This window comes from Colletotrichum siamense (genome assembly GCF_013390195.1).
Source record: "Colletotrichum siamense strain Cg363 chromosome Unknown KSG_Cg363_contig04, whole genome shotgun sequence".
Classification (NCBI taxonomy): Eukaryota; Fungi; Ascomycota; class Sordariomycetes; order Glomerellales; family Glomerellaceae; genus Colletotrichum; species Colletotrichum siamense.
The window spans coordinates 1607129-1627541 of record NW_023501017.1 but is presented as its reverse complement, the minus strand read 5'-3'; the positions used below and the strand labels follow the sequence as shown (position 1 = coordinate 1627541).

Genomic DNA, 20413 nt, shown 5'->3' with positions numbered 1-20413 from the left:
TCTTGAACATTTTTCCCGCGCCCTTAACTCCTGGGGTATCATGAGTTGCCCGAATCGGTCATCAAACATACTCCGTCGCTTCGTGGTCCACAATAGTACTACCAGAGTCTGGCTGACTTGAGCTTGAGTGCCGAGCAACCTCAAGTGGAGACAAGCCGATTGGTGCCGTCAGACGACGAGACATGGCTCGCGGCCGCCTGGGAATCTCTGTTTGCACTATTCGTCCTGACCCTGAGCTTTCCTGCTGCCCGGGGCCATGGGTATCTTCTCCTGAATTCCTCTTCGACGCTGTCTCTTGTGAGGATAACACAAATCGACTGCCCAGATATGGCATTGAGAATCTCCTGGACCTTGACTCTGTTGACCTTGATATTGATTTCTTTCGGTTGGGAACGGGAGCAACCTCGTTACTGTCTCTTCTGGATTCAAGGTGTGCGTTCATTGAGTGCGACTCGCGGACTACCTTGGCAATGAGGTCGGCCATTCCCATCTCGATATGTAGCTTCAAGAGATAGGCGAGGGGATGAAATTGTGCGTAGCTGTGGATGTTAGTATTTGTTCAAGGAACTGACGAGAGAGAGTACACTAACATGAGAGTATTGGGAAGAGACATGAGTCCTATCAAGATGACCTGTATCCATTTCGGTGAGTACTGATTCAGTCGCAGTGTCATGCGCATTACTCACGTCAAGTGACATGGACACTGCAATCATGAGAAGATTGAAGTTAAATAGCCTCGTGTACTTTGTGAGGCCGCTGGCAATTAAGCGTGACTTGACGAGATAGATGAACGTCAGGTTGAGGCTTGCGTCCACGATCAAGAAAATTGCCTTCTCGATCCTGTCCCAGATCTCGTTGACATGGATGTATGTGTGGTTGATTTGAAGACGCGCAGGGATCCATATGCAGAAAACGCTGATGTTCACTGCGAGCAGGATCCCGAAAACGCCCCACTTCAACCGGCTTGCGTGCGACTGGATCGGTATCAAAATCGCAATACGGTTGATGATGATTTGCATCAGACATTGAACTTGGATAGACCACAGAACGACTGGGAGAGACGATTCGTTAACGGCGCCGCGAAGATCGGTCGTACTCGATAGAACTTACGAAGGAAAAAGAAGTATTCGAAGCTAGAAAGCCGTCAATTTTGGTTTCTTGGTGTTTACTTTTGCCACACATACGTTGCGTCAATCCTGCCCGTCAGGTAGCACCAAGATATGATGCCAATAACCATACTCGCAATCCATTCGGACCATATAAACCACACATACGTGTTGATCCGGTGTATCCTTCTCCAACTCGCCAGAGTCTGTCGGTATCCTTTGACCCCGCTCCACAACCCGACCCCAAGCGTGAACCCCCAAAACATGCTGGCAATGTTCATGTCGTTGACGGAAGGAGGATGCTCCTCGTACCACGGAGGAACAAGAGTTCCCGCCATCGTGAAGCTAGCTGTCGATGATCATCAGTCGATTGCGAAGGATCTTGGACGAGACGTCCACCTTCATCCCCGACCGAAGCGCAGGGACTCGAGGGAGAAGAGCGAGAATTGCTGCTGGGCAGGGAAACTTTTCCACGAGGGGCGCGAAGGTGCTGGGGCACGGCTGTCCATATGAAGGCCTGGAACCCATTGACCGCTGCCCATCGGAACTTCTGTGCCGCGCTAGCAATGATGGCGAATAGACACGCTAGAATCTGAGGAATCAAGCCGGCGTGTGGTGGCAGTCTGGGGGAGTTTATTCGAAGGTTGGTGTAGAATGGAGGGTGCGACACAAGCGCAGTGACTGGTCTGCAGAGCAAACGCCGTCGAAGATTCCCTATCCCCGACTCGGGAACGTCAGTGCTGGCCGAATGGATAACCTTGGACCCTGCAGGCGTCAAGTTGTCCGTGGGCAACGTTCAGACCCAACCCGTTTTAGCTGGATGCCAAGGATTTATGGGCAAATTTTACCTCTTGTGGTGTCTTGCTGCATCGAACAGACTTTCCCTGTAGCCGGTTGGCGGCCGGCAAATGAAGCCTGCAATTGCTTTTGGGGCACATGGGAGTTCGCCACGCCGTTCCAAGTGAGATGGCTGCAACGATGATCTCCGGACAGTTATGCCAGGCTCCCCTGGAGGCGGGGCTGGGAAGCTGCCGCAAGAACAAGGCACGGTCTGGATATTGGTAATGGCGCCGTTGGAACTACAACCTGACGGACGGCGCGGAGATCGGACTGGACGCCGGTGCAACCGGATTGCCGCCAGCGCTTAAACCTCTTACAGCCGCGTCTTCTGAAAGCCGCCAGGACTCGGGAGATGCCGTTTAGAAAAGAGTTAAGTAATAGCAAACGGGCTGGCTAAGCCTTAACAGCGGTGAATTGTCCGCTGTCTGCCCATACATATCTGTTCACGATCTCCGGCCCGACAACACAGACACTGGGACAGCGAGTTCCCGCAGTAAGGGGCGCCCTAGACTCCCTTGGGGAAATAAGCTTTGACCTCGCAGGAACGTGCGTCACTCCAATCGAGATCAGCACGAGGGTAAAAATGTTTTAGTGTGGGAATGCGAGTCAGGGTTCACTATTGTCGTCATTGGGGAAGGACTCCAACACCACAAAGGGGTTCGTTCCAAAGTGTCCCTCCGGCGACAGACTCTGGACGGCACGAGACGGCACCGTCTCCGAGACCGAGCTTTCGCGGCTTGTGGGGGCGATCTGCCGGCCAAGCATCAGTGTTCGTTTCGTGTTCTCTCATTTGTTTGAAGGTCTGGTCTCTACGGCGTCAAGTTGGAGAACATTACTCTGGACTCCCCTCGAAAAGGCGAGAGATCACCACTTCCCTGACTCAATTGTCTGATGTTCTGATGACGTCCGATGAATAGTTACGTGAATACTTGTTAGCTCCTAGCGGGGGTATTAATGATGATGTATCACAAATCGAAAATGCCCCTCATCTACAGCCAACGTCCTGATATCATGATATCGAAATCAGACGATATCACGCGTATCCTTGAAGGTTTCACGTCTACTTCATGATGGTTCAGAGCGGTAATTCTCTTGGGTGGGATTTTTGTTGATTAAACTACCTAATAAGTATCATGTATGTCGAATTTCACTTTTTGTTGAGTATCTGAGCATCACGCATAAGACACGTTTCAAAATCACTCGATCACTAAACACCACCGCAGTTGAAATAGCATCACATCATCAAAATCTCAATGGGCTAGATCACAACCACCTTAGGTTCTCTAAAATCGTGCATAAACATGTCTAGACACTGGAGTTGAAGCGTCGAAGGGTGACTATTTTGATAGATGCCCCAGATCACTGCCTACCTATTGATGTAAAAACCACCGATGAAGTGGATTTGAAACTTGGGCAACAAGACATTTTGAAGACGCCGTGCAGAGCCAGGAGTCCACCAGGTATCACCGTGTGTTACAGATTACTCGTCGAGATGGTCAGCATGATAATTCTGGCATTTCTCCAATTTTGATGTCCTGTTTTTACCGGAGCGGTTCAAACTTTATTCACCTCTCAGATTCCGCAACGGCTATAGCATCAACAGGCCACAAGTGAAGTCGTACCCGACTACTTTGGAAGTGATCTCTTAACGCGGCTGAAATTAATGAGACCTACAGTTCTCCCAAGTTCTATTTAACAATCAGTCTTGAAGCACGATGTTAATTGAAAATATGGCATCATAAAAGTTAAGACTCAAATTATCAGTATAACCCGTGCCGGATTCATCATTCTTGTGTTGTTCCAGCCTCAACTTTCCGACGCCAGGTATTTGAAGAAGGCAAGCGGCGGCCATATGACTGAAACGAAATTACCTACCCTCCTGGCCGTTATTCGATCCAACCCTATCAGTGGGGCAATGACTGCCTCTGTTAGTGAGTTTGATCTAGGCTTATAAGGCAGAGATGCCAGCAATTTCACGATCACATTTGATTAATTGGCAGCTATCCCAGGTCAATTGTACTTCCTGGCTGCGAGGTACTAAAGATCTATTGCGTGGAGTGCACCCGAATTTCGCTGGGTTGTAGGGCCTAAAGAGCACTAGAGACAAAACTTCCTTCTGATCAAAGCCATCAAGAAACCATCTCTCAAGCGGCCTGGCACTCTCGGTAGGATAACGTGGCCGCTGAATGTTAGTCAGGCTTCGAGGTTCTCAGGTCGCATAATCTTAGCGGGCGATATTTCAAGTGACTCGTGTGCTTTCGGCGGGGAGAATCGCATCAAATTGTACCAACTGACAGTGGATCGACGAAATATGTTGATCGGTTGGTTCCTTGTGTATCAGGCGTGAGGTAATAGACGAAGGTTCTTGGTACCAAACTTCCAGTCGAATAGATGCTGTTGACCTCGCTGTTTCACTCTCACCGGCCAGACTACAATCGCAATCAGCATGAACAGCTTGGTGCGAATCTAGAAAGTTAAGGGTATGTACTCAATGGAAGTGCTATTCGATAAATACTCTTTGGAATTATAGTGAGTTCTGTTACCTTCAGGCATGATTGCAAGGCTTTTGGATGGATGCCAAGTTCAAGTAGCAGGAACGATGGTGAAGCATTGACATGCTCTGTTTGGGTTATAGGCAGTAATTTTGAAAGTGCAACCAGATCTTATTTCAAGATATCTGAGAACAGAGAATCTGAATTTCTTTCGCGCCTGCGCGTCACTGAAATATCCTTTTTCAACCACAAGTGTGCCCGGCCACATGTGTGGTTTTATGGAGAGAAATGAGAAGAATACTGTCTGCCATGCGATACCGCATGTCTAGTGGAACAAATTCCTGTAAGCAATGGTCTTTCCGGTTCCTTGGCTGTCTCAACCACTGAACCAGTCCCTATTGAGGCATTTGGCAGGTACTGATTGGCTCCATGAGACCGACCACTCTTCCCGTGTTGAGCCGCTTTCTGTGCACCTGCACCTCCGGGAAGTTTGGCCACAATTGTGCCAGAGTGTTGGAGCCGTTTGATTGGTCCATTGACTACCATTCTCAGCGACGTTCCCTCGCACTAACCAGAGCTCATGTCTTCAAATATCTTGTCATCCATAAAAGCCATCCGTCAGTAAGATCGCCTTTCAAATAAACTTGAAGGTTATCCAAAAAAGAAAAACCACTTTTTATTTGTTTACGAGTCTTGGCGCACAGGATCATACGAGTTGCTTCTCTCAAGCTACATGCTTTGAACTCACCATTTTGAATTCTCCGTGCTGCAATTCTTTAGCCCACCAAGACTGTGAGCAGTCCGCACCTGTTATGAGAGACCACCTCGTGGATCATCAGGAGACAACTACTCACGATGCACATCTCCATGCCTTGGAACATCCGGAAGATGGATCAGTCAACCTCTGCGAGTTCAGTTTCGTAGCCGGACCTCTTGATAACGCCGTTCCAAGCGAAACCAGTCAATCCGAGTTCAAAATATCCACGGAGAGCAGCGAGCGGCTTGCATGCCCCTTCTTCAAGAATGAACCAACACGTCACCTGGATTGCATTAACGTCAATTTTCAAACATGGGCACACGCCAAACAGCATCTTCGACGCAAGCACTATATCGAAGGCTACCCATGTCGTCGATGCGGTCATCTATTTCCAAAAAAGACCACCTACAACCGCCATTCACACTTCTGCGTGGCTTCGCATTTCTTCGAAGAAGCATTTACCGATAAAATCGGAGAAGACGAGCAGAGCGCTATTGATAATGCGACCAAGCCACGCCGGTTCACCGATTATGAGCGATGGAACATTGCCTGGGACATCCTCTTCCCTGGGACACAGCGACCGCAGTCACCATACGCACAAGACCCGCGCATTGAGTTGACGGAGCAAATACTCAAAATAATGCTGTCCCCCCCTCCCTCATTCGTCATTGGTCTTGTCAACGAACGGGTCATCGCCTCTGAAGATGAACTTGACACCATCATCGCGCGGTTGGCCATTCTTGTCAGAGCATCGACAATCCCTCCAGGGGCCTTAGGGAAGTCGACTCAATATATCAGCAGTTTGGACAAAGAAGTCTCCGACATGGTCGCAGCCATAAAGGCGAATGATATAGTACTGACCCACGGAAACCGAAATGAAGCTGTTGAAGCTGATAGTATTGGGGAAACACTTGCGCATGATGCGGATGTCCCGGTGACTGCAGATAGAGATGTCATGGCATATTGTCCCGAAGAGGACTTCGATGCGATGGTTTTTCATCTTGATGCGAGCAATGCTAGTTGAGCTCAGTACCTGTTGACGCGACGGGCGGGCGATTGAAGGGCGCGTCGGTGGGCGCGGATGTAGACATATTAAATTCATTGCCATTTTTGAATACACGCCATTAAAAAATGAAAGAAATGAAACTTGTACAACGTATGATGGCATTGGCAACTTAGGTTGCGTCAATTTTGGTGTTGGTAGGCACTTGGGGTCCAAGTTTACACTGTATCAAGGTTGTTTAATCAACGCTTCCGGGATGCCCTCCGCATTCCGAGGGGAAATATGGGTCCTAACCGGTGCCCCAGTCCCGAGTAAAGACCCACAATGCCGAAAATGCCCCTGGTCGGGCATCAGCATTGTCCTCGCCTCGAATTTCAAGCAAACCAATGCCTGTCATTAAAATGCTGATTCACATCATACTTGAGTTCTTACTCTGTATCGTGATCCTCCCTGTAAGTTTAAACAGACTGCATCACTTCATGTTGGCATATGATTTTCAATGCCCATGCTGATCAGACGCTCACCGGTGCTTTCTCCTAATGGTTTCTTTTTCTTTTTCAACATCCATGCAGACTTTGTAACAGTCGTTTTCATTGAAGCCGCCATCTAATCGGTATGACAAGTGCCAAAATATAGACTTCCGTATGATTTACAGAGGCCGGCGTACGTGTTTCATGAAGTCATCCAGCCTTTTCTTGTTCCACCATGCTGTGTTCACAAGAAATACATTTGTCTCGGCAGCATATGCTGTGAACGGCATCCAAACCACGCCTCCCCGGCCCTTTCTTTGGTCCTCATTGGGCAACCTGCAGACAGACCAATCATGGCGCAGGATGAAGCGATCTTGTGTAGGGCAACAGGTAGCCTATTCAGGTGGAACCGCGCAACTGCGCGGTCCGTGCCCTTAGAATGGTCGTCTCAGCACATTGATGTGCTCAATTTTATGTACCCAGGTCGAAATGCAGTCGCAGGCCAGGAAAAATCCGAAAATCTTCCATTCAAATTTTCGAAAAGCAAACTGAATCTTACTCTCAATTAGGCAGCGATGCGGGTTTGAGGTACCTTAGGAGTGGGAAGCACGTACCGACGTTGCTGTGCAAGAGAGCGGACTCTCTACCATGTCGTCGCTCAGCGCCTGCCACAGGTCGGGAATGCGCATGTAGCAGGGGTTGCAAGTCAGCGACAGGGGATCAGTGAATCAACTGCTAGAGTCGACCTTTCGTCTACTCACCTGTTCTCTGTGTTAGGTCTAGCTTCTGCCTAAAAGTCCTGGACCAGCGGCCTCTTCTGCCTTAAACATCCCGCACGTTTAATCGTTTGCGGCCTAGGAGCGCTGGCACACGCCATGATCCTGGAGGCCCCCGGCTGGTCAATTGCTTTATGCTGCCGCCTTTGAGCAAAAGTTGCACTGACTCCAAATAGAATGTAGATTTAGTTAACAAGATAAAAAAAAAAAAGGATGATTAATTACGTGAATGAAACTTCCTTGACGCCGTTAGAATTATTCTCGTCGTCAAGCTGCGAAGCGACAATTTCACGTCAATAGCTGAGACAGAATGAGCCATAAATTGAGGCCAGTGTTCCAGGACAAGCCCCACCTGGGCAGTCAATGAGGACCAACAGGCTGCATCTGATTCGATCATTTTGGGTGGTCTGGGTGAGGAACGAAATATGCTGGCCCCCGCGACATATTTTACCGCCGCAAGATCAGGCTGCAGACAAATTCGCAAACTGCGAACCATGATAAATCGACCACATTGCCAACAGCATGAGATTCAGGCCAAAGGAGCACTTCCCTTATTTCACCGAATTTTCGAACTTTCCCATGACCTTTCTGGGTAGGCTCCAATAAGGCCAAACGGCTCCCTCATACCGCCTTGCCCACAGTAGTACTACATTGGCACACGCTGAAAGCAGGCAGTGGTCAGCCACAAGCAGCTTGATACTGTTGGCGAAACCCCTCCTCTCCGACACAATTGTGTCCATGGCCTGTTCATAGAAAAGGCTATCTGGTCTCCTGTCTGCACATCCAGGTCAGGCAACCTGACCTCCTACAAACTCTCTCAGGGAATTTCTACTTAGCTGGGCCTGACGAAGATCACGACAGCCCCCCACTGGGTTCCATTGCCATCAACAAACGCCATTCGAGCACTCTACGAAAATGAAGAGGGCAAATGACGTCCTGTGCGTCAGGAAGCCACTTATTCTCAAGCATCCACGACCCACTGCCAATTTGACAATCAGGCTTCTCAACATTCAATCTCAGCAATTTGAGATTTTCGATGAATCGACGTTTCCGCCTTTCTTGGTCATTTCTTACGCTTGGAATGGATTTTGGGACCGAGAGGTATCTTTCGATGATATAAATGCCAACAGTCAACCTACGAAGCCGGGCTTCAGATTATTCATGGCTGCCTGCGAATTGGCGCTCATCATGGATCTACGATATATTTGGGGCGATTCTTTCTGCGTGGACCTGAGGTCTGGAGGAGGCATATCTGATGCTCTACTCCACATGCAATTGGCGTACCAACGGGCGGAAACGTGTTTGGTGTTTTTTCCAGGATTTCTTCGCTACCAGGCAAACGAGCCATCCAAAATACTTGGGCAGCGGCGTTTGGAGCATTCACGACCAACGTCATCGACGCCGACGATGTTTGAACACGATTCAAGGCGACAGATGTTTATCCTTTCAGCTGTGGCATATAGGCTTCACTTCTGCAAGAGCACTCAATCATCCGAATTACCTTGGATCAACCGAATTCTCGAGCGTGCGGTCACGGGCATCTGCGAGATCTTTGGAGAAGATTTTGGGCGACAGCTCGCGGATTATGGCGCGCAACCGTGGATGAACAGCGAGTCCGGGCGCCAGAGCGGCGAACGAGAGACCAGAACACCAATTCTGGTCACTTATACTGAACCAAATATGCCTCAGAACGCAAGGCATGCGCAACGAGAAGAATGTTTGCTCGCCGAAAACAATACTTTCGCAAGCACGCCGAGCTTCTACGGATGGACCAGCGCAAATCTTCACGAGACGCATCTCGAAGCAATCAGATCTGCAGTCTGGGACTTTGAATGCCACAGCCAAGATTCCTTTGGAAACGGATCCTCGGGATCCTCAGAGCGCAAGTCTCATCAAATTTTGCTGGGAGTCGCTGCAGCACCGTATGCCTTGGATCGCGAGAGCCAGCTTTCTGACTCTTTCATTCCCAAGGTGGGGTTCGCACACCATCAAAACGCAAGCGCTGAATCTTACTACCCGTCGCCCCAGAGCGATGTCAGATTTCCGATTCGTACGTGGAAGGAGGATTTGGGTCCAGAAGCGGCGGATGATTGGATCCACGTCACACCGGAGTGCCGCTCCAATTGCTCCAAGGGACCTCCGTCCACACACACACTAAGTGGCAGTGACAAATTAGGAGATCAAGAAGACTTCTTGGTCAAGCAAAACAATCAAGCCTTCGTACAAGGTGGGAATTCTTCTGGCTTTCCAACAGCCAATCTAAACGCGTCTGATGTTATACGTTGCTGGCTATTCGGAGGGTCGATGGCATCGACCCAACATGCCGCTATATTCAGAGATACCACTGCGGGAGCGTCAATCCCTGTGAATATTGGGGGTGAATCTTCTAGACGCGATATAAGAAGCGTCTCCTCGCGTGGAACCTCCAGCAAGCAGAGAAACCGGGTGCGATGTTTCGATGAATGGGCCAACTCAGAGTCGTCTCTCGGTGATGGGCACCCTCTGAAAACAGTAGCTAGTTATATTGTCCAGAAAGCGCTGAAGCAATTTCAGACGTGGAAGGAAACGCATAAGTACGTGGAGGAAAGACCTCAAGATGACAGCGCCATGCTTGCGGCGTCTCAAAATGGTTCAATGGACCGCACTTCGGAGACAGGAATGCCGACCAGGAATATCGAAACACTCGAGCTTGCTTGTCCGTACTACAAGAAGGACCCGAAGAAATACGCAAACTGCGTGAAGCGTTGCTGTCTGAGGACAATAGGAGACGTCAAGGATCACATCTGGCAGCATCATCGAATTCCCTTCTACTGTCCCATCTGCAAAAAGGACTTCTCAACTGCAAGTGGTCGAGATCAGCACATCGTTAAGAGAACCTGTGTAATTGAGGACTGCTTTCCCTTCGAGGGTGTTTCGGATGATCACAGAAGACGATTGTTCAGACGTCGTAGGGGCGTTGGAGTCAAGCAACAGTGGTTCCAAATCTGGAAGATTGTGCTTCCACAAGTGCCGCTCCCTAAGTCTGCGATGCTCAAGGATGAGAATGGACAAGAAATCGCTGCTTTTCGAGAATTTTGGAGCTTTCATGGCGAAGGAATAGTTGCAGAAATGGTACAGGCTGCCAACTTGGAGGCTTGGGATAAGAAGAGCGAAGAACGTGACCTGGCGAGTCTGTTTTCGGAGGTTCTGAACGGTGCCATCGATGTGATATTCTCGCGATTACATTTGGTCTGAAAGGCCTGTAAACTTCACCGAAGAGTATTTCAATCTGGTCCCCGGTAGGCTGTCACTGTTTCCCCGGGAAAGATGGCGTGTTAACTTTAACGATAGGCGGCTTCGAGTGACTATTGAACCCTCCATTACCACAGAAACTGCAACATTCTGTTTTGGTAGGTTCTTCCCTTATTTCAAGGTCGTTGCAACTGGTTATTTTCAAACGGGCACATCTGGGTGAGATTCGGAGGACTGGGAACCCTATTCAAATTGCAAACTTCCACCATAAACCATACAAGTGAATCACACTGCGATATAAACAGTAATAGACCTAAAGGCTCATCTGAAAGTCCTGGAGTGATGATGCGCGTGGCGATTTTCAGGCGGTATACTGCCATGAATCACGCAAAACAATCGACGTGCTTACGTTCCCTCTGGTAATCTATCCATTTCAATGAAAGAACCGCGTTCATTTTTCAAATTGGAATGATAGCTTAGAGCAGCATACGACGGTGTATGCATTGATTGAAAAGCTAGGAGAGTCTTCTATAGCTCAAAACCCAATGACGAACGAAGTAGGCCTAATTCATGATGATTGCTACTTAAGAGCATTCGTGACGGAGGAGTTAGCTTGCCAAAAGTTCCGTGAAATTTCTAAATCCCCTCGGTCCGATTTCAAAATGTTCTTATCCTCAGGCGAACGTGTCTGTTTTATGCCATGCCTGTCCATTATTGCGAGTGTTTTGAAGTCATTGCCGAGGTCACTTTTTCAAATTCTTGGAATGAATCATGGTGTGCTTAAAGTAATAAAGCCCAGTGAATGGCTGATTTTGGGCTGCTATGCATGCGTCGTCCCGGCCAGGTCTGGAGCTTGAATCAATCTTACTCTCCTTCAGATCAGCGGCTGAGGGAGACACGCTCAATCTGCTGCAAGGCATTCATAGCCTTGTTTGTATAGGCTCAAAATTCAAAGGACAGAGTAGAGATATTGCATGCCTCTGTAGAATTTGGGCTTGCCGCATCTGGTTGTGACCTTGGTAGGCGCATAGGCTACAGTCGAAGTGTGTGGCCGGTTTGAAAAAGTCTGTGATGAAGTCACTGGGTTGCTGTCCGCTGTGTACCTATTTGCAGACATCCGGAATGTACGTCGGTTCAATCAACCTCGGACTTTGCGACAGATGAAGCGGTGAAACAGACTCTATTGCAAGCCTAAACCTCACGTCTGCCCAGATCAACGCGGATATCAATTCTGTAAAATTTACCATCAACGCACAACGGCCATCCAACTTGGGACATGCTGCGCCGATTTGAGCTCCGTCTTGTTTTGCCAAGCCATCATCATCATCTGACCGCTTTTCGAACGTACGGCCGCTACTCCTCATAGGACAAGCTACGAGTGGCATGAGTTTTCTTATTCGGCTACCCAGATTCAGATTAGACCTCTGAGACGAGGAAGTGGAGCGAGCTCGCCCAGACTGTCGGGACTGGTTCCAGGGTTCTTGTCCAACCGTTGGTGCTGTTGGAGCCAGCAAACATCGCGATCCCGGAAGCCCAACCTTGCAAACTGCAAATCGGCTCTCCTCCTAATTTCCCCCGTGGAAAAAGATTGCGGCACAGTTCTTAACATTTCCGCTCTCGAGTCCCGCGTCTGTTTTGACGGGACGTCTCTCCTGATCTCCTCCTTCCGACTCCTTTTGGTCTGAGATTCCAGTCCATTCGGCTTAACACCACGAGCACACCTCCGCCGTCTGCGACTCCCAAGCAACTTGTCATTCCGTCCGAATCTCCCACCCTATCTCACACGGCATACCACGAACGATGCGAATATTACATCTGGTGTTTAATGCGGCTTGGGCATCCGCTGCGACGCTCTTTTTGATGAACGAAGGGGGCGATTCAAGCAGTGATGTGGATGGGCCATGGAACACAGCGAGATTAAGTGGTTATTTCCCAGTCGACCAAGTCGTCGATGGCGAAGTGGAATTCCGCGCACGTGTGTGGCCCTCGGGGAATTCACCTTCTCAGATGTTGTCAGTAGACGCTGGTGGCAACTTTCGGGGAAGCCTTTCGAAGAATGACGCCGTCAGTTACATCTCATGGGGCTCCCAGGTTGACGCGCTGAACTACTGGCCGACAGAGTACATGATCTGGAGCCCTTGGACATCGATGTGGTTCAATGTATTGGGCCTCTATCTGGTAGACGAATCACTCGAAAGCTACTCTTCAGATTTCAACATGACTATTGCAGAGGTGAATGAATGGAGCCACACCTACATCAATGTCACTTCCAACGTTCCTGTAGGCATCCTCGGCCTGGGAAGAGGCATCAGGGAAAGCTACGAACAAGCCCGGATCGATGAAGGGATTCCTCTCGGAATCACCGACCAACTCGTCAAGAACAAATCCATTACATCGAATTCATGGTTCATGCACCTGGGCAGCAACCTGCTGAACCAAGCAATCTCTTTATCTTTTGGCGGATACGAAAAGAATCGTGCGTTGGGAAGAGTCGCCGCCTTCAGGCTGTCCCCATACGGCGCCTTTCCAGTCGCCTTTCTCATCGACATTGCCATGGGGGTCGAATACGGAGGTTCTCCGTTCCCGCCTGGCCAGCAACTGGGCAGCGTATGGGATGCGAACAATATCACCAACACTCAGAAGGACATGGTAAAAATGTTCAGTGGCCCCTCAGGCTCCCTCATGGTTAATCCAGACGCTGCATTTCCGTACCTGTACCTGCCGCCAAGCGTCTGCGCTGCTGCAGCTGCGTACTTGCCGGTCTACTTCCACAACGACTTGGGCTTATACATTTGGAACGAGACCGGCGATTCGGAGCGCGTCAACCGAATCGTGAACTCTCCAGCGTACATGAGTTTCGTCTTTTCTGACATATCAGCGGAGAACCTCACCGTCAAGATACCTTTCAAACTACTCTATCTCAATGTCTCTCCCCAGAGGAACGGTTCGAGCGCCGACATGCGGTACTGGCCTTGCAAGCCGTTGGACATAGAAGGATTGATCATGACGAGTACTGACCCCATATCTCTCGGGAGAGCCTTCTTACAGGGTGCCTTTATTGGGTACAATTACGACAGAAAGAGGTTCTACATGGCGCAGGCACCAGGGCCAAACGTGGGGCAGAGAGTGGCTGTAGATGACGATGCCGAAACCCTTAGCTCGAACCCTGCCGATTATTTCGCAGATACGTGGCGGGGATCGTGGACAGCACTTGATAATAATTCGGACGACGGGGGAATTGGCGGCAGGAAAACGGCTGGGATCGTCGCCGGGGCCATTGCCGGGATCTGCGGGGCAATCGGCGGAGGGTGGTGGTATTTCAAGCGCCATCGGCGACAAGCAAAGGGTGAGAATGCCGCTGCTCAGTCCGGAGATGAGTACCATGCGCTCGGAGGTAAGCCAGAGTTGGATGGAGACGGTGTCCCAATAGCTGAGCTACACCCTGAGACAGCGAAACGAGAGCCCCAGGTACTAGCGGAGCTGCACTCACCCTCAAGTCGGGATGAGCTTCAGGTAGAGAGCATGGTGTACGAAATGCCCGCCGAAGATGTCTCGCCGAACCCTACAGAGCAGCCAGCAAGTCAGGAGAAAAAGGATCAGTCACCTCAGAAGCCATTGAGAGATGTAGAATGAGCGCCAAAAAGACAATGCCAAACTTTTATTTTTCATCATAACCCTATGCGCCCCGAATATCCAGCTTAGTTGAAAACAACAGTCTTGGTCTTGTTGAGGAACACGCGGCCCTCGGCGGTCCACTTAACAGCGGCCGCCAGAACCTGGCTCTCAATGTTGGAACCCTCCTCGACGAGGTCCTTCGGGCTCATGCCGTGGTCGACCCTGGCGATGCGCTGCTCGATAATCGGGCCCTCGTCCAGGTCGGCGGTGACGAAGTGGGCCGTGGCGCCGATGATCTTGACGCCGCGGTCGTAGGCCTGGTGGTACGGCTTCGCGCCCTTGAAGGACGGCAGGAAGGAGTGGTGGATGTTGATGATCTTGCCGGACATGGCCTCGCACAGCTTGGGCGAGAGGACCTGCATGTAGCGCGCGAGGACAATCAGCTCAATATCGTTGTCCTTGACGAGCTTGAGGATGGCCTCCTCCTGCGCGGCCTTGGTGTCCTTGGTGACGGGCAGGTGATGGAAGTCGATGCCGTAGTTGCCGGCGAGGGTCTGGTAGTCCGGGTGGTTGGAGACGATGAGGGGCACGTCGATGGGCAGCTGGCCGGACTTTGCGCGGAAGAGCAGGTCGTTGAGGCAGTGGCCGATCTTGGAGACCATGATGAGGGTGCGCAGCTTGCGGGCGACGGGGCGGATGCGGTACCAATCCAGCTGCAGCTCGGCGGCGAGGGCGTCGAACGGGGCCGTGAGGTGCTCCGTCGACTCCGTCTCGGTCGGGCCAAAGTGCACGCGCATGAAGAACTTCTCCGAGACGGGGTCGGAGAACTGCTGGAGATCCAGGATGTTGAGCTTCTGCGCCGCGAACACCCCGGTCACGGCGTGCACGATGCCGGACTTGTCCGGGCAGGACAGCGTGAAGATGTGGTCGTGCTTGGCGGAGGCCATGTTGAATGATGGTCGGGAGGGGGTTGAAGAGGTGTTTGTGGTTGGATTAGGTTGAGAGGTGAGAGGGAAGTTCCTGTGATCGCAATGCAAAATCTCAGCCGCCTCCAATGAGTTTTCTCTCCTGAAAGAATGAGTCAAACACTAAAAACGGCCGCGGGGCACCAGTTCCGTTCTGAGAGCCCCTCCCGAGCTCGGGGATGATTCGGAGACCCGCAAATAAGCCCATCTAGCTGCTACTGAAATGTGATGAGTAAAGGGAAGTGGGAGGCTTCATCTGTGTGAGCCTCAAGTGAGTGAGTCTCGATCGTAAACATCGAGAGATGAATGCGATTGAGTCAATGGGAAGAAAATCGACCAGATGTGTGTACCTGCATGTCTCACTGGGTTCAGGTGTGGTGACATCACCCCTCCTTCAGTGACGATCTCAGGGTGCCCCTCACTGTCTTATCGAGGGGCTGACCGTTAATGAGCTGAATGAAGGCTGCATTGGCTTTACAGGACCAGAGACTCGGTATTGAAGGTGGCGTTTTCCTTTTACTCATTCAATATTTCATGTAAACGGCTTTTTCAATTGAAGTTGTCATTTCAGACTCAGACTTCCTTCTGGACATGGTCAATGGCCAAGTTGAAGGCCGAGTCAGTCACAATGTGTGCATAACATCGATAGCGCATTTATGCAGTCTTCACAATTTTGACATGTCAATGGATTGCGAATTATAGGCTGACGATAATAGTACTTTATTGTGAACCATCTTTAGTTTCATTCGACTGTCCGTATATTTTCCATCTTTGGTTTACGAAAGGAAGATTTGGTTTTGTGGATAAATGTGATGTTGTCCAAAAGGGAGCTTTCTCCATTTAGAATTGAGTAGTTGAGGGGCTTGATCTGAGGGTTGAAAAGGTTCGCAATATTGGTATGGTATCTCGAGTTTAACCCTGTTTTTTGCCTGCTGTATAACTTTAGAGGACAAACAGGCCAAAAGGGTTGGCAGAATCAATAAAACCACGGTCATAGGACGCGCGCGCTGACCTTTCGCCCCTTCCTCGTCGTCGTCCTTCGTCGTCGTCCTTCGTAGTCGTCCCTCATTATCGTCAAGTTGCAAATATTCAGTGAAATCAGACTCGTACCTTCAATCTACCCACGATGGCAGGCCAACTGTGGCCCAAGGCTCTCGACTTCAAGGCCCACATCCTCAAGGCCTTCATCTTGGTCGAGGATCTCGTGGGCTGGCACCCCGTCGGCCCCGATGGCGCCGCAACACCAGACCTGTTCCCGTCCATCTGCCCGCTGGAGGCTCCCGGGCTCGCCATCAACCACACACCGCAGCAGGTCGTCTGGTCGCACAAGCCGGTCTGCAAAGGCTACGTCGCCGACCCGGCCTCCAAGTACTGCGTCTACACCGACACGCAGTACGGCCCCAACGGCATCAGCATCATCGCCAAGCAGCGCGTCATGGACGCCAGCATCCTCGAGTGCGTCGCCAACAACCGCACCATCCTCCCCAAGACCACCCAAACACACTTCTCCCGATCGACCAGCCCCCAACCGTACGAGGTCGTCGACATCGAGGGCAAGGGCAAGGGCCTCATCGCCACGCGCCCCATCGCCGCGCACGAGGTCATCCTCACCGACGAAGCCACCCTCATCATGGACAAGAACATCCAGCGCTGGATGACGCAGCCCGACGGCTACACGCTGCTCAACGCCAGCATGGCGCAGCTGCCCTCCCCCGCCGTCATCGCCGACCTCCACCGCCTGCCGACCGCCAGGGGCAACCTCGTCTTCGACACCCTCAACGCGAACAGCTTGACCATCAAGCTGCGCATGCCCAACATGGCCGTCCTCCCGCGCATCGCGCGCATCAACCACGACTGCCGCCCCAACGCGTACATGCGCCTGCCCACCGACGGGCTGTCCGGTACCGTCGTCGCGGGCGAGCAGGGCATCGCGCAGGGCGAGGAGATCACCATCAGCTACTTGCCGGTCGAGTTAGCAAGAGAGCGCCGTCGGCGGAACCTGGGGAAGGATTGGGGGTTCGAGTGCGGGTGTAAGCTGTGCACCGCGCCGGAGGAGGATGTGGCGGCCTCGGATGCGAACAGGAAGAGGCTGCACGAGCTGGAGACGAAGTCGCAGTATGCTTCGTATGATAACAAGACGGAGGAGGCGATTCAGCTTACCGAGGAGAGTTTGGAGGTGCTCCGTGAGGAGGACTTGATGATTACGGCGAAGTGGCGGTATATGTGGCTGTCGATGTTGTACGAGAAGCTAGGCCGGGAGGATGACAAGCAAAAGTATGAGAAGCTGGCGGATGAGTGGAAGGAGAAGTGGCTGGGTGATGATGTCGATTGGGAGATCCGAGCATAAAGATGTCGCATCATCCAAAATTTCGTCGGGATGTGTGATAATTGGTCATTATTCGATTGTGTAACAGGGCTTCTTTCGTACCCGATACTATCTACAGTGAATTAATCTACTTGTTCAACCGGGGAGCCCTCTCAGGCTCTCTCCAGTAAAGACACGCCTCCCTGCGAATAATATCCTCCTCGACCCTCGTGCCGTTGTTCGGCTCAACAACAAGCTGCAGCGCCGGCTCCGACTCCAGACCGTACCCGGTGGGCTTGTAGCTGGGCCACTCCGGACTACCAGGGTACCTGTGCGTGTTCGGGTCGCCCGACAGCACGAAGCTGGACAGGTAGCCGTGGTAGACGTGGCTGATCTCGGGGTACTGCACGACGGGCTCGTCCCAGGTGTACTTCGTATCCGCCGTGTGGGGGATGCCGCGCCACGCGGGCCACGAGTTGTTCGTGTTGAAGCGCAGCTTCCATGTCGGCACGTCCGCCAGCGACGCGCGGTACGCCGTCTCCTGGCCGGGGCAGATGTACGCGTAGTCGCTCCACGCGGCCGAGAGGCGGTTGTACTGCGTGCTGTTGGGGGAGTTGGCGAAGGGCGAGTCCGGGTGCGTCGCCGGGTCCGGGTAGAGCTCCTGCAGCAGCGCGAGGTCGGTCTCGTTGAGCGCGGGGGACGTGTTGTGCATGTAATCGACGAACTCCTCGTTCGTCTCCTTGTCGCCGGCCATGTAGTACTTTGCCTCGTCGTTGACGTTGGAGGTGATGGTCGGGACGTGGAAGAAAGTGCCGTCGTAGCCGGACTGCGAGCCGAACTTCTCGAGAAGGGGCCCGCCCTGCGTCGGCTGGAAGGGCCAGGTGAGCGCCGGGTCGTAGTCGTTGTACAGCTGGGTGCTGATGTTGCGGATGGCGTCGATGTCGGCGGTGCGCAGGCACGACAGGGCGGCGGCGTTGTCGGCGCCGTCCGTCGGGCAGCCGAGGTAGGCCATGTAGGTCTCGAACTGCTTGACGTAGAGGGGGTAGGTGGCGTTGGGGAACGCGCGGGCGGTGACGGAGCCGGACTGGTGGATGGCGCGGGCGAAGAGCGGCTTGCCGGCGTCGGCGTCGTAGTTGTGGAAGTAGTGGATGCCGACGGAGTGCCCTCCGGCGGAGCGGCCGCCGATGGTGACGGCCTCGGGGTCGCCGCCAAAGGCGGAGATGTGCTTCTGCACGAACTGCAGGAAGAGGCGCTGGTCGAGCACGCCGAGGTTCAGCAGGCCCTCCTCCTCGAAGAGGGCCGACGGCAGGAAGCCGAGGGAGTTGAGGCGGTAGTGGAAGTTGACGACGGTGATGGGTTCCTTGGAGGAGGCGGCGAAGGCGGCGCCGTCGAAGGACTTGTAGCTGCCGGCCACGAAGGCGCCGCCGTGGATCCAGACGAGGACGGGTGTCTTCTGGTCGAGGGGCACACCGCGGGTGCGGAAGACGTTGAAGTTGAGGCAGGCCTCGTCCTGGGTGCTCACGTCGGTGGAGGTCGGGTCTTGGACGCACGTCTTGCCGAAGGCGGTGGCCTGCTTGGTGCCGTTGAAGGCGGCCGGCCAGGAGACGGGCTTGAAGCGGCCCTCGGGCCCGGCGGGCTGCGTCGCGTAGTCCATGCCGAGCCAGGCGTCGACGGGCGCGGGGAGCGCGCGGCCGCTGAAGGTCGAGTTGACGACGGTGCCGGCGAAGGTGCCGTAGTCCTTGAGGGTGACCGGGTTGTAGGCGGCGGCGGCGGCCGGGGACAGGACGACCTGCGACGCCGCGAGGAGCGACGAGGAGAACTTCATGATGACTGACTGCGTCGAGCCCTCGTCTCCGTGATGTTGTCTCGGTTGTACTTCTTCACCGTGGATGAAGGAGGTGAAGAGGGAGGAACATAGCAACACCGATGCGCAGCACCGGATGCTGCCGATCTTTAAGAGCATTTTTTTCGGTCTCTCGTTTCCTCTTCCGCGTTGCGCCGCTTCGTGTTTCCCCTCTCGTTGACGACAATTTCCCGACGACCCGCTCACAAGACGACCCCGTTCGTCGCTGGGATGGTCTTGATGGAGGCAACGTTGAAAACCCATTGACCACTGACGTTGGAGAATTGGGAAGAGTTGGAGAAGCCCGGATCCCTGACTCAAGCATCAAGGCACACCCGGACAGCGGAGAGCTCGCTGCGAGCACGCTAGATCCGTGGAGATCGATGTCATTGCTTAAGCGAAGAGGGGTCCCTCTCCGATATCGTCGGCGCTCACTTTTGGAGCCCGGGGGTGCCAAGAACCAAGATGGGGATTATGGATGACTTGACGCTGTGCAGCCAATGAGGTGAGCGGTGTTGATAAGAAGCAGCGCAAATGACTAAATCTCCAAACACAAAGCTTCAACTGCTCACCGAGAGAGAGAAAGGGAGCCCCGCAAACAGAGGCCTTTTTGGGGATCGGCAAGGGTAGTATGTACCCCAACCTCCCCTTTTGCCAGCCGGTCGGCTCTTTTCTTCAGGAACGTCGTGGATTTTGGCATTAACGAGTGGGGTTTTGGGGGAGGCAGTGCGATTGATGATTGATGAGAACAGGGTCGAATAAGGTGTGATAAACACGCTTTGATAGCGAGCGCCAACATCCGTCATCCGAGTTCGTCTTCCGCGATCCGATATCTATCCTCTATCTTCTTTTTGCTTTTGTCTTTCACGTGATATCGTCATTGATGTCTCCCCGTCCGCCACGTCTTGCGGAGTAACCCGAACATTGCTGAGCAGCCCGACGGCGCAGATCGGGTTCATCCCATCCCCGAAGACCGTGCACCAAGTGATTCCCAAAGTGTTCGCTTCTGG

At 52.4% G+C, this 20413-nt stretch overlaps 5 protein-coding genes across 5 annotated transcripts; 2 read left to right on the top strand and 3 right to left on the bottom strand.

Moving 5' to 3' along the window:
• Positions 1-216: 216 nt before the first annotated feature.
• CGCS363_v006384 (uncharacterized protein) lies at positions 217-1444 on the bottom strand (the record flags this gene model as incomplete). The annotated part of the gene is made up of 6 exons (XM_036638233.1): positions 217-288; positions 464-539; positions 591-631; positions 687-1051; positions 1111-1133; positions 1185-1444. 6 exons carry the CDS (start codon positions 1442-1444, stop codon positions 217-219), a joined length of 837 nt encoding a protein of 278 aa, XP_036496428.1.
• An 11238-nt stretch (positions 1445-12682) lies between these two features.
• Positions 12683-14308, top strand: CGCS363_v006383 (uncharacterized protein; the record flags this gene model as incomplete). The annotated part of the gene is made up of 1 exon (XM_036638232.1): positions 12683-14308. The coding sequence occupies one exon, from the start codon at positions 12683-12685 to the stop codon at positions 14306-14308; it is 1626 nt and encodes a 541-aa protein (XP_036496422.1).
• A 65-nt stretch (positions 14309-14373) lies between these two features.
• On the bottom strand, positions 14374-15237 carry purU (Formyltetrahydrofolate deformylase; the record flags this gene model as incomplete). The annotated part of the gene is made up of 1 exon (XM_036638231.1): positions 14374-15237. One exon carries the CDS (start codon positions 15235-15237, stop codon positions 14374-14376), a length of 864 nt encoding a protein of 287 aa, XP_036496423.1.
• A 1144-nt stretch (positions 15238-16381) lies between these two features.
• Positions 16382-17602, top strand: ASHR2 (Histone-lysine N-methyltransferase ASHR2; the record flags this gene model as incomplete). Its single annotated transcript, XM_036638230.1, has 1 exon — positions 16382-17602. One exon carries the CDS (start codon positions 16382-16384, stop codon positions 17600-17602), a length of 1221 nt encoding a protein of 406 aa, XP_036496424.1.
• A 106-nt stretch (positions 17603-17708) lies between these two features.
• ACHE (Acetylcholinesterase) lies at positions 17709-19385 on the bottom strand (the record flags this gene model as incomplete). Its single annotated transcript, XM_036638229.1, has 1 exon — positions 17709-19385. The coding sequence occupies one exon, from the start codon at positions 19383-19385 to the stop codon at positions 17709-17711; it is 1677 nt and encodes a 558-aa protein (XP_036495264.1).
• Positions 19386-20413: the final 1028 nt, after the last annotated feature.